This window comes from Zootoca vivipara, chromosome 1 (genome assembly GCF_963506605.1).
Source record: "Zootoca vivipara chromosome 1, rZooViv1.1, whole genome shotgun sequence".
Lineage (NCBI taxonomy): Eukaryota > Metazoa > Chordata > Lepidosauria > Squamata > Lacertidae > Zootoca > Zootoca vivipara.
The window spans coordinates 106,253,283-106,267,214 of NC_083276.1; the positions used below are offsets into that span (position 1 = coordinate 106,253,283).

Below are 13,932 nucleotides of genomic sequence, written 5' to 3' on the forward strand. Positions count from 1 at the left end.
AGAAACCAATGCCTCAAAGTCAGTGGAGCCGATAAAGAAAATCAGTCAAGTGGATTAGAAGTGATAGTCAGCTCAGCAAGAGTGCAAAACTAGCCAGCCTACCTATGTTACCTGCTTCAACTGGGATAGCTGGTCTTTTGACTGCTTTGTAGAAAAAAGGCTACTATTGTATGATAACTATGCACTTCTACTGTGGTTTAATCTAACAAATTTGCAGGTTCTTTCTGCAATCAAAGTAGATCTTTAAGGTCTGCCTGAAATTGTCAGTGTGGCTCAAACTATAGTAGATGTAAACACCCCAAAATTGTGTGGTGGCCGCAGCCTATGCCAACTGTATGGACGTGGCAGCCCTTTCAAATTCAGTAGGAGTTATTATATACAGTAATATATAAAACACCTATGGTTTTTTTTCCTATGCACTGTACTGAGGGACTGAACACCACAGTATGTATCTATGCCCTTATAAGCTATTTGACAAAACCAAAAATGAAAAAAGAATGGGAAGGGGAGGGGGAGGAGGAGGGAAAGGAGGAGAAAGCAGACCCAAGCATTAATGCTTCATAGTTACATAAACACACACAAAAAATCATGCCTAGAAATTGCAGCGCAGCACACTGTAAAGCACATTTGAAGCAGATTTCACATTCCCACCTCCCCTCGAAGTATTCTGGGCACTGTCGTTTACCCCTCACAACATTATAATTCCCAATACCTTTAATAAACTACAGTACCCAGAAATCTTTGAGGGGAAAAATGTGTTTCGAATGTGCTTTAAAGATATAGTGTGTATCCAAACCAAGTTTCTCCCCAGCAACAGAGAAAGACAAAAGTACCCGCCTTGAGGTAAATTTTCACTTGCTTGGGCACGTTAGAACATTTTCCTCAGCGAGAACCACAAATTCACAAAGAGTTTGGATATGTAAACTAGGGGTGCCTACTATGCAGCCAATTAGAAAACACAGGTTGACATACACCGACAATCCTCACTGTTTTCTGGGCACTTAAGTGGGGGTTGAGACAGCAATAGTGTGTCCAGGGCATAAAGCCTAATCATTATGGCACCATTTGCAAGTTCTCCCACTACTCACTGTTATACCTTATACTGTATTCAGTACATTGTTCGTGTTTCTCTAGTGTTTGAGTTGTATTCACACTTGAGTTCAGTGTTTGAGTTGTATTCACACTTGAGTTCAGTGTTTGAGTTGTATTCACACTTCTCATCATGTTAGTGGGTGACCTCCCCTGCTTAAATTCTTTTCATAATAATAACGTTACTGTTAGCGGTAAATCCAGCCATGGACTTGTGTCACCCAGAGTCTTGAGGGCCAAACTGCTCAGCGCAGCATTTAAATTTCATTTAAATCATGCATATTGTTATGATTTTTTACTGTAGGCCATATTGAGGATTTTTATAGTGGAAACACATAGGAAGTTGTTTTAAAGCAAATAGAATAAAATATGGGATATCTTTATATCTTACAACTTGAAAATATGTATTTCCCCCCCTTATGAGTAAAACTTGATTTTTTTTAAAAAAACAATTTGATTAAACTTGGGAGAACTACAAGGGTCTAGGTAAAATGGTCCAGGGAGCCAGATCTGGCCTACATGCAAAGCAGCTGGCTGCAAAATGAGATTATTCCCATTATTATTTGTCGGCCATCTTCAGTAACTAGGCTAAACCATATCTGTGTTGTCATTACTCGTCATTCTAGTTTTACAGCATAGTGTTTCACATTTTGTTTGAACTAAACATGGTCCATAATAATAATAATAATAATAATAATAATAATAATAATAATAATAACAGCAGCAGCTAGTAGTTGAAAAATGAAGGCATGCATGTTGTTTTAGTTTTCTTTCTCCCATGCCATTTCTGGCATGCTTGAGGATCTGTTAACCGTAGGCAGCATTTACCTAACCACCCCTGTCTGCACAAACCTGCACAAGGACTTCTGCTTGCTCAACAAGGCTCTTCACCCACACCCCCCCCCCAGAAATTGGCCTTGGGGGTACGGGAACCATCAGAAAAGCATGAGGGGGAGGAAAGGAGGTATAGTTGGCAAGCTGCAATGCTTGCACATAAGAATTGATGTAACAGCATGATTAAATATTTTCAGTCTGCATTTTTTACAGCACCTGTATGTGTCTACATAGAAGTAAAGCCTGCCAAGTTCAGTCAGACTTTCTCCCAGGTAAAGGAATATATGATTACAGCCTTCATTAGATTCTTATTTAAAAGGGCTACTATCCCTGGACCTTCTACCAAAAGCAAGTCCCATAACAGTGGTGCAGAGCAGTGCGTTACATTTGGACCTGGGAAACTTGAGTTGAAAACTCAGCTCAGCCATGCACAATGTTGTGTAAGTCATTATTTCTAAATTTGCTATTCCTTAATCTGTAAAATTGATACGAGCTATGAGTGGGGTTCAGAGTTTGATAGGTACAAAAAGATTTGGCCAATTGGTTAAATAATCTATTATTTTTAAAGCATTCATGTTCTGATATCATAATAACTGTAATCCTCCGCAAATACAACACTCAGGCCAGCTTTTTTTTTTTAAAAAAAATGTTAGATAACCCTTACTGTAAACCAACACTGAGTTCAAGCCAGATTAAGTTGTCTTTAATCTCATTAAAATCAATGAAATTTACATTAGTCATGCCTATCCTAAACTCACTTAACGGGGAGTAAGTCCTAACTGAACTCAAAGGGGCTTACTTCTCAATATACAAATGCAGGATTGCACTGCCAGTCAGAACTTAAACTGGACCTGATCCATAAACTTTAGAAAAGATTGCAATTACCGGTAATCACTTTATCACACTTTTATTCTGCCATTCCAAGGAGCTCAGGGAGGTGTACTAGCCTAATGTCACCTAATGGGCTTCCATGGCTTTGTGAAGATTTGAATCCAAGATTTCCTAGTCCAAGTCCATACACATTAGACAGAACCACTGTTGACTGTTTACTCTTTACAAAACCAGCATTTATCTACGTATTTACTTAACTGAAACTCATGTCTCCTTTCTCCAGATAAAACAAATGAGAAGGAAAATACATACTGCGATAAGGGAGTTTACAAATAGTATCACTGGAATTGCTTCTTCTCCAGGTATCAGAAGAGTTTATGCTTGCTGTCACAATTCCATTCTTTAAAGTCAGCTTGTTCTCAGATGCAGATGATATTGAGGCATCGTCACAGCGCCACCACAGTGAAAGATCTGAGTCACAATCCACCACTTTCAAGGGATTCTGGGATTTGGCAGTTTCTAGTCCAAGGCACTTTTGGGACCCCAAGTTAAAAAGGCGATGCTGGGAGACCCATGTCCATAAGGTCTCTTCTGCTCCTTGGCAGTCTCCCGTTGTTATCTGCTGGTTTTTAACTTGGATGCACTTGTTGGTTTTTTCATGGCGGATGGTGAAGACATTGTTATCTGCATAGAAAAGAGGCATATGCTTTGGTGAGTTTTGCTTCTGTGATTTGCAGTGGGGAAACAATACTATACTGGAGGCACATTAAGAAAATGCTTCATGGAAACTACTACCAAGAGTTTATGTTCTAAAGTCTTTCTGCAACATAATATCTCCCTAAATGTATGATTCTAAACATGTAATACCCAATACAGAAAGTTGCTGCTCTGTAAATTTACTGCTATGTAAAATGTACTCCAACTATAAATTTGATAAGCCTGATCAAGGATGAACTAATGAGGGTAACTCATCAAATAAATGGGCAAAGGAAATTGATATGGTTTGTTTGTTGGGTGTGTGTGTAATTCTAGGTTTATTAGAATCAAATGTATTGTTTAGAAACAACAGGAATGTGTTCATTAGAACTTTAAAAAGTCTTATCAACAACTTTTAAAAGTGGAAAACTTTTAAATTTAGCACAAAGTGGTAAATTACCAAGTTCTGTAAACCAGAGGTCCTAGAGCTTAAATCAATTATCACACCTTAGGGGCAATAGAACACAGCTCACTTTTACCTGGAACAAGGAATCTGTGGCATCCAGAAGTTGGAGTCCAATATCATCTTGATGGCCACAGGTCCCTCTTTCCTAATTCTGACTTTTATTAGTCTCTAGATACAGCATTTCCCAAACTTGGGTCTCCAGCTGTTTTTCGACTACAATTCCCATTATCCCTGTCCTGCTAGCTGGGATGATGGGAAACCCTTTCCTAGAAGTATTTTGAAGTCCAAAGTAGTTGCAACTCATCATGAAATTTATCCCAGATAGCCTTAGGCACCTTGACTGAAATTTTGTGGTGAGCAAATCTTACATAAAAGCACAAGCTAAATTGTGTGGTTTTTGTCTAATTTACACTGCAGCAAATAATCCCTGGGGACAGCCATGTATAGAGATGGTTAAACCTCTTTTGACATGTAGGAAAATGTGTTTTTGTTACATCCTGTATATGTGTGTGTCTATTAAATTACTGGTACTTTTTTTTAAAAAAAGAAGAAGATCAGTGCCGAAGTAATAATTGCTCTGTTAAATAAAGCTATAGAAAATAGCAAGTTAACTGGGACATAAAATATTTATTCAGAATTCATTAGCCTGAATGCTGGAATTTTATATACAAAAGCTTCTAGCTGGAGAGAAGTATGTTTGTGCATTCACAGCCCACTCAGGGCCTATTCCTTGGAGTCATGCCTCCAGCAATTTGCTGGAAGAAAACAATTGTGCTGTGTTTTATGCCTTCAGCTGAAATGCACTATGCAACTTCTATTTCATTTCTAAAATGTCACCCAGTGCTGGAGCAGGCTGCTGAATACTCAAGAAAATAAACAAACAATACTTCACCTAACCCCTCATGGATAATTCTGTGGAAAGGGGGGGGCAGCATAAGAGTACGTAGTCAGTATTCAATCTCTTAACTCGGCATTAAGACATGCGCACAGGAAGAATTGATTGGCCTGGTGTTCAGTCTTATTGGGAGTGCAATATTCTCTTTATTTGATTTGATTTATAGTTTGCAGCCTTTGGAGTGTGTGTGTGTGTGTGCTTGCGTGTGTTTGTTCTGTAGTTAGACAACACAACAATAAGCCTTAGTATAACATAGTTCCTAATTTGCAACTGATTATGACATTGATTTTTAATCAACGTTCCATAACTTTTGTTTTTTAAACAGCCAGAAATTAACTAAAACCTTATCACTGACATGGTGTAAAGTATAATAGCTTGCTTCATTAAATAAAGGGGTGGGCAGATAAGAGCTGCCATCTTATGCCTGCCAACACATTCTAAAATGTCATTTATGAACAACAACACAAGAAGATATATTTTTTGTAGAGCACCATTTCCTCTGGCACACAATAATCTCTTTACTCTTCATGTTTCCTGAAACTGCTGAGACTCAAGCTTACTTGATCATCAGAAATCTGACCCATGTGATTTGAATCTCAAGAGGAATCCACTCCTAGCTATAATCACCCCTCATCCAGCATTAGAAGTGAGCACATCGATCCCATGAGGTTAAACCCTGTCACATAAGTATTTATTGTTTATCATCTCCATGGGCTGAGCAAGCTAATCCACACCTCAACATCATTTTAAACCACACATCAGCACTCACAAAATTTAAACAACCAAGTTTCTAAATAGATAAAGAAGAGGATCAAGAAAGGCTGAGTCCACCTTCTTTTACATAAGCAGTATTTCTCCTGCAGCTGAAGAAAACCCAGTAAACAGAGAGGAACTAATTCAGAGTGTGATGCTGATGATGCCAAGGTTGCAGGTTTGATCCCTGTACTATTTTCCAGCATTGCAGGGGGTTGGACTAGATCAGGCTTCCTCAAACTCGGCCCTCCAGATGTTTTGAGACTACAATTCCCATCATCCCTGACCACTGGTCCTGCTACCTAGGGATCATGGGAATTGTAGGCCAAAAACATCTGGAGGGCAGAGTTTGAGGAGGCCTGGACTAGATGATCCTCAGGGTCTCTTCCAACTCTACAATTCTATGATTCTCCTACATGTCCAACCGCAAGGGGTTTCCTATGATTAACAATGTCAGTTAAGGTAGCTGGAAAGTGCCTCCACCTTAAAATGTTTTGAAGTTCTCAAGATTTTCTGCAGAGAGATGGCTCAGGGCAGTCCAATATAGGACAGCCTGAGTTGTTTATGTCACAGCAGTTAAAACTAACCCCACTTAACAGAGTTGCAAGGAAAATGTTAAGACACACAAAGGATTTTTTTAAAAAAAAAACTACATATGGAAGCAAACATCACATCTTGGAATACAAATGATGGAGCATTATGAGAGTCCTTCCAATGATGCAAGCAATAAGAAAATAAGTATTGTAAAAGGTATTGAGAATTGTAGACATGGGATACTGAATTGGACCATTGGTCCATTGAGCTCTGTACTGTCTACAGCAGGCATAGGCAACCTTGGCTCTCCAGAAGTTTTGGAACTACAACTCCCATGATCCCTGACCACCGGCCCTGTTAGCTAGGGATCATGGGAGTTGTAGTTCTAAAACATCTGGAGAGCCAAGGTTGCCTATGCCTGGTCTACACTGAGTGGCAGTGGCTCTCCAGTGTTTCAGACAAGGGGGCATTACTATTGCTACCTGGAGATGCAGATTGATGCATTTAACTAAGCTAAACCAAATATTACAGATACAATGCCTAAATTCACAGAAAAGTTAAACTCTGAAAGGCAACAAGTCATTGGGAAATGGACTGCAACACCTTGAGACGCAGAAGCAGAATAAACTATTCAACATAAGAGAAATTATTATGCATGTATAATTTGTACAAGTTGATGTATATACATGGACTCCTCTTTTGTGTGCAGAATTTATGTTACCTTGGAAAAGCTAGCGAACACACAAGCACAAGTATAGCAACAGCAGTTAAGTCATGCCAACAAAGAACAGACTGCCTATAATCAGAAACAGCATGTTTCTGATCACTGGCTGTGCGGAGAAAACATCATGGGGTGTCTCTTTCTGTCACGTCCCACTTGCAAGCTTTTCTGGTTACTGAAGAACTGTGAGGTTTCAGCCAGAAGTCCCCACTTAAACCTCAGCCACGAACATTAGGTTATGTCATCCTCACTCAGCCTTCTGCAATATGGAAATAATAGAAGACGGGTCTATTCCATAGGGCTGTTGCAACTGCACTAATGAATCAGAAGAGATACTATGTAATTCTAATGTATCAGCATCACCTGGCTGGCCACTGAGTAGAACTCTGGGGTGCTGCTGCAAATGCTATATACATCCGCCAGTCTCTTACACTTGTTTCCCTTCTTTTCAAGGTCAGAGAAGAGTCTCACCCACAGTTGCCCAGCACTGTGCTGTGTAATGCACCTAGGGTTGCCAGACTCAATAGAGGACAGGACTTCTGTGCCTTTAATTGCCCTGCTCTCTTTTGAGTCTGGAAACCTTAAAGAGAAACCAGCAGACCCTTTGCTTGGAAATTAAACAAAGGGTCTGCTGGTTTCTCTAAGGTTTCCAGACTCAAAAGAGAGCAGGGCAATTAAAGGCACAGAAGTCCTGTCCTCAATTGAGTCTGGCAACCCTAAATGCACCTGGCTGCTATAGCAGCCTTGTTGCCAGCCTTGAGCCAGGAGAGTCACCTGAGGGCTGTATTTCCAGCAGCAGTGGGACCAGTTGGCGCGCTGACAGCACCATCAGCACAGGGTAGACGAGAACGAGAGCAAGGCAAACATGTTATTATCCACACACACCCTGGCCTGCATCTACATCTGAGTGCCACTTCATTTAATTCAATGGGAAAATGCCTGTCATAGATACAGGTTCTTCAAACATGAGAATTGTAAGATATGTATCTTAAGATGGGAAAACTTCTCTACAAAAGCGGAAATCAGCTCCAGCAATCACAAATATTGTCTATAGGCAATATTTATTTAGTTATAACTTAAAGCCTCACGTTCCTAAGACCTAAGTATACAGAGGCATCACATCACCTCTTTGTAGTGCAAGAGCTGTCAACATTGTAGCTTTTCTCCCTTTGTTCTCTTCTTTCTCTTACCACTCTTCCTTTACTACTAGCTCCTTTACTTCCTTCCTGTTCTATCAGACAAAACCAGTAACTCTTGTCTAGAGGAAAAAACAGCCGAAAGTCTTGTCGTATCAGGATGCAAGCTAAAAGGTATGCCTGCCACTGTAAACATCTGAAGCTTAAGAGTTATAGAAAGGAAGCACTAAAAAACACTGAGGCTGTAAGTTCTTATTTACCCAGAGCTGTCACTGAAAAAAAGCCTAAACAAGTATTTCTCACCCCTTAAGCGCTAAAGATCCCCAGACCTCATTGTGTTGGAACCTGTGATTAATTGAAGAAACAATCCCTGCTATCATGCTATACTAGGGACTCTCGCATTGTAGCATGAGCCAGTTTAATGACAAGCTTGGCAAGTTTCTCCAAGTACTTTTTGTATTTTACTTTTGCAGGCTTTTATTTAGTTATTTAATTAGGGAAATGTATATTCTGCCCTTTTCACGGTGTTGGGTTCTAACCGTCATGCCTTGAATTATTTGCAAGTATTCCGGTAAAAAATTAAGTTTGACTGAAAGCTTTTGAGTGTATTTGAATATAACATTCAAACGACATTAAGGTTGCAATCCTATACACACCAACCCAGAGGTAATCCTACAGAATTCAATGGGCCTTACTTCTGAGTAGACATGCATAGGATTGCACTATAAGGATGCTTTCCCTCTTCTTCAAACATTTACTTTAGCCATTGAGAGAAAAACTGGGATGTTTATACCATATTGGCCTGAATATAAGCCTCACTTTTCACTTTTCAGTGCCTGGAGTCCAGCGACTGAGGAGGGAGCACAAGAGCTTCTGCCTCTTGGATTTGTGTAACTCTCCAGGCTTGTGTGTGTGTTTGTTTCTAGCCGGTGACCTTGCAGGTGACCTTGGAAGTGTGCACATGGTCCCTGAGCACATGGTCTGAGGGGGCGGGGCTTCTGTGGAGTCAGGTGACTAGCTGTGGGTGGAGCTAGTCAGTGCCTGGAGTCCAGCGGCGCATGCAGTTTAAGCCATCTTTTAGATTTAGGGGAGTTAGTCTCAAACATTTATTGGGGGAGCCCTAGGCTTCTTTTTTGTCCTGACCTCAAGCTTTTCAAGATGGAGGGTGAGGGAACAACTGCAGTCACCTGCAATTCCTGCGCAAAGTTTGTATTCTTGCCAAAGGATGTAGGCAGCTACACCTGTGGCAAGTGCAAGTTGGTTGCCCTACTAGAAGACAAGGTCCAGCAACTTCAGGCCCGTGTATCTATGCTCCAGAAAATTAATGAGCTGGAGCTTTTCTTGGATGCAGCAGAGCACACTTTCTGCACCAAAGAGGAGACAGGGGACATCCCTGAGGAGGAGGTCAGTTCCCCAGCACAGGAGCCAGGTGTATGGAGGAATGTGACTCATAGAAGTAGAAGGCCCAGAGATCGCTCTGAGGGTTTAGAACTACACAATCGATTTGAAGTACTCTCCCTTAAAATGGAAGACGAAGAACAGACTCCATCTGAAGATCTCTCCCTCATCACAGTTGATCAGGAATATGAAGACGAGCAGCAAAGTCAGTCCTCCGGGAATATGCAAGAGACTTTGGAAGGGACAGCATATGGAAGAACGCTGTGATCACTAAAAGTCAGCATGAGTTTCTGAAAAATAGGTCATGTCAGACTAATCTGATCAATCTGGTAGATGAAGGGAACGCTGTGGATGTAGCATATCTTGATTTCAGCAAGGCCTTTGACAAGGTGCCCCATGATATTCTTGTAAAGAAGCTAGTAAAATGCGGGCTAGACAATGCTACCATTCAGTGGATTTGTAACTGACTGACTGACCGAACCCAAAGGTGCTCATCAATGGCTCCTCATAATCCTGGAGAGAAGTGACTAGTACCGGTAGGGTGCCACAGGGTTCTGTCTTGGGCCCAGTCTTATTCAACATTTTTATCAATGACTTGGATGATGGGCTTGAGGGCATCCTGAGCAAGTTTGCAGATGACACCAAATTAGGAGGGGTGGCTAATACCCCAGAGGACAGGATCACACTTCAAAATGACCTTAATAGATTAGAGAACTGGGCCAAAGCAAACAAGATGAATTTTAACAAGGAGAAATGTAAAGTACTACACTTGGGCAAAAAAAATGAAAGGCACAAATACAGAATGGGTGACACCTGGCTTGAGAGCAGTACATGTGAAAAGGATCTAGGAGTCTTGGTAGACCACAAACTTGACATGAGTCAACAGTGTGATGTAGCAGCTCAAAAAGCCAATGCAATTCTGGGCTGCATCAATAGGAGTATAGCATCTAGATCAAGGGAAGTAATAGTACCACTGTATTCTGCTATGGTCAGACATCACCTGGAGTACTGTGTCCAGTTCTAGGCACCACAGTTCAAGAAGGATACTGACGAGCTGGAACGTGTCCAGAGGAGGGCAAAGAAAATGGTCGAAGGCCTGGAAACGATGCCTTATGAGGAACGGCTTAGGAGCTAGGCATGTTTAGCCTGGAGAAGAGAAGGTTAAGGGGTGATATGATAGCCATCTTCAAATATATTAAACGATGCCATATAGATCCATATAGAAATTCTATAAGGATGCCATATAGAATTCAAACTACAAGAAAGAAGATTCCACCTAAACATTAGGAAGAACTTCCTGACAGTAAGAGCTGTTCGACAGTGGAATTTGCTGCCAAGGAGTGTGGTGGAGTCTCTTTCTTTGGAGGTCTTTAAGCGGAGGCTTGACAGCCATCTGTCAGGAATACTTTGATGGTATGTCCTGCTTGGCAGGGGGTTGGAATGGATGGCCCTTGTGGTCTCTTCCAACTCTATGATTCTATTATTCCCCCAAATTCCAACCATGAAAAGTGCGGCTTATATTCACGACCTTACGGTGTGCAGTCAGGAGTGCTGGGCAAACAGTGCCAGGAGCGTGGCAAAACGGCGCCCGCCCTGTGCATAGTCCTCTGTCATCTCCTCCAAGGCTGGGAAGGGAGAGAACGGGGTATTTTTTTCATTTTTTCTTCTCCCCCCCCTCCAATTTTAAAGGTGCGGCTTACATTCGAGTGCAGCTTATATTTGGGCCAATACAGTACATCATGTAAAATTAACATGGCATACTTTTTAAACTTCAAATCTCAAATTAGTTTAAGAAAACTGTCCAATTCAAAACTTCTAGAAAATCCGTATCACTGGTGCCAATACTTCCAGTCTTCAAACTAAGTATGAGAACCAGGCACAATACCTGACTGGTCCAAGGATATCACATGAGCCAAATCAAGATGCCTGAACAACTACCACTGCATAACAGGTAGACATTAAACAGGTGCTATTTTTGCACCATGGAAATGCAGTGCAGTGAAAAATTGTGCACACTAAACTTTTGCAAACTTCTTTTAAAGCAGACATTGCCAGAAGTGGCAAAGTATCTCCCTTAGGAGAATTTGCTCTATTGCCTGGAAGGAAACAAAACAATCCACCTTCCTCCTGACTGTAGCCAAGGAGCTCCTCCGGTAGTTCCAACCGGTTTGTGGAATTCCCCTTCACCCACCCAGGAACTGTCCTTTCTTTACTCTGAACTGGGTGGCAATTGAAGTCAGGCCAACCTTTGAGCCCCTGAGTCATACTGCGGAAGGATTCTATTACAGAGGTTCCCCGGAGCATATAAACAATTCCTGGAGAAAGAGCAAAAAGGGTGTGTGGGAAAGCTGTTGAAAAACGGAGGAGGTGAAAAATGCACTTGGCAATCCGGGCAACAGAAGAGGAAAAACGAAAGTCATTTCTTGCCCCGCCCACTCTAGCTCGCAGGATTAAAGCACCTTCTACCGCAGAAGCTGCTAGAGGAGGTCGCCTCCACCCTATTGGTGGAAAGTAGGGCTCAAACTCCTACTGGCTCGGATCTCGAGAAGCTACACTTCTTAGTTGTCAGGAGAAAGGTGCTCTGCAAACGTTCTCGTGTTTTATATCAGTACTTCCCGGGGTTCCAGGCCGGCCGGAGCCCTTGGACGAAATGTGCACGTTGCCGAGCTAAAAATAAAATACGGATTTCTGTCTAGTCACTGTTCCTTTCAAACGTAGCTCGAGAAAAGAAGACATCCGTCCTACGCATGTGGGAAGATAAATGTGCTTTCCCACCCCCACCCCCTTCCCCGGGTGGTTCAGAAGACACAATTTCAGCAGGGGAAACCCACCCACCCACCACGGGGGGGAAACCCACTCGGGGCATTTCGGTTACTTCAGAAAATGGGGAACAAGCGAGGGACACTTTCAGTTTCGCAAGGCTTCGCTTCAGCGGTGCCGTCAGGACTGACGTCCAGGGCCCCGCTCGGCGCAAGGAGTGGGAGGGCGCGTCCCAGTGCGGTGCAGAGCTGCGCCCCCCCCCCCAACATTTTGAAGTAATCGAAATAACACGCGCGCACACATTAGCAGCTAAAGGGCTGCCCCACCCCAGCAAAAAGCATCTGTTAAATCTATGGAATCTAACTGCACCAAGGTGAGTCTTTTTTAAAAAAAACCAAAACCCCACCCCTCTAGAAACTTGCACCGCGCCACGAGGAGGGGCTTCTCCCCACCAACCCTCGAGAACTTTGCGCGGGGATTTTTTTCCGCCTGCTCTTTCCCGTCTCGAGGGGTTCCCTCGGTCTCCAGACCGGGCGCAAAAGTGCGCGGCCAAGTTACCCGCCAGGCTGCGGTTTTTACCTGAGGAGCAGCGCGCGCCACAGCACAGCAAGGTGGCGAGCAGCAGGGGCGGTAGCAAGAGCTGCAGCCGAGCTTCCCGGCAGGTGGCGGGCAGGAAATGCCGGCGCGCCCCCCTCCTCATCCTCCCCGCAGCGGACGGCAAAGTTGCAGCGGCAAGTGCGGAGACGGGCGGGCACGGCCGCCGCTTTCCCAGAGAAATGCTGCCCCTCTCCTCTTCTGGGCGCTTCCCAGGAGCTCGGTCTCCGCCGCCGCCGCCGCCACCGCCGCAGCGCCAATGACAACGGAGCGCAACCTATTGGCGGACGTCCAGGGCCAATCACGGTTTTTGTCGCCTTGCCCTGGTCTTAAGGCGCAAATTGTTGCCAGGAGAAGATAGGCCGAGCAGTGCGCGCGGATGGCGAGGAGCTGCTATATAAGCGCTGGTATCTCTCACACCCACTCCTTCGCCTTAAAGGGGCCTAAGGCTGTAGATAAGGCGAGGTCCCGCGATGAGAAGTTAAGATACCGAAAGTAAACAAGCAAGCTGCAACAAAAAAGAGAATCGCCCTGCAAGAGAGATGAACCCCAGTACGTAGGAGTTTTAGCGGTTTAGCAGCGAGGCAATACGGCTGACAGAATATAGGTGCTGGAGTGCTTGAGGAGGGTGGTATATACTGTACAGGTGAAACTCGGAAAATTAGAATACCGTCGAAAAGTGCATTTATTTCAGTAATGCACCTTATTATTTTTTATTTTTCTTTTAATTTTTACATATGCTTTCTTTTGCAAATTCCACAGTAATCTTTGTGGCTTGATGTAGTGACTTGTATACAATAAAATTCCTTTTGGGGGGAATTCAGCACATTTTCCCCTGTACCAAATGTTGACATTGTCAGTAAAAAAGTTTGAAACAGTTAAAAAACAATAACAACAACAAATAGTTATAATAATACAAAAATAAACATCACTATTACATTCCATTAATTACATTCCATTTGTAATTGACCTGCCTAATGACAAATAATTACAATTACAACAAATAAAGGCTTGACATATCTTGCTTTGAATGTCATGCATCTATCTCATATATTGGTTTCACCTTTTAAGTTGCATTACTGAAATAAATGCACTTTTCAGCGATATTCTAATTTTCCGAGTTTCACCTGTATATAGACAGTGCTTTTTTCTGGAGGGATGCAGGTGTACGCATACCCCGAAACATTGAGTACGTCTAAACACACACACACAAACACACACACGT

At 42.7% G+C, this 13,932-nt stretch overlaps 1 protein-coding gene across 2 annotated transcripts in view; it reads right to left on the reverse strand.

Annotated features, from left to right (window-relative positions):
* LY75 (lymphocyte antigen 75) overlaps positions 1-13,055 on the reverse strand; it is a 54,943-nt gene extending 41,888 nt beyond the window's left edge. Inside the window, exons 1-2 of one of the 2 annotated variants that reach the window (XM_035132363.2) lie at positions 12,693-13,055; positions 3,067-3,438 (exon numbers count right to left, since the gene is read on the reverse strand). In XM_035132363.2, the coding sequence (XP_034988254.1) occupies positions 3,067-3,438; positions 12,693-12,813 (493 nt within the window). In that variant the 5' untranslated portion in view covers positions 12,814-13,055. The remainder of the gene's footprint in view (positions 1-3,066; positions 3,439-12,692) is intronic. The other variant, XM_035132362.2, reaches the window with a different exon arrangement.
* Between the last annotated feature and the right edge of the window lie 877 nt (positions 13,056-13,932).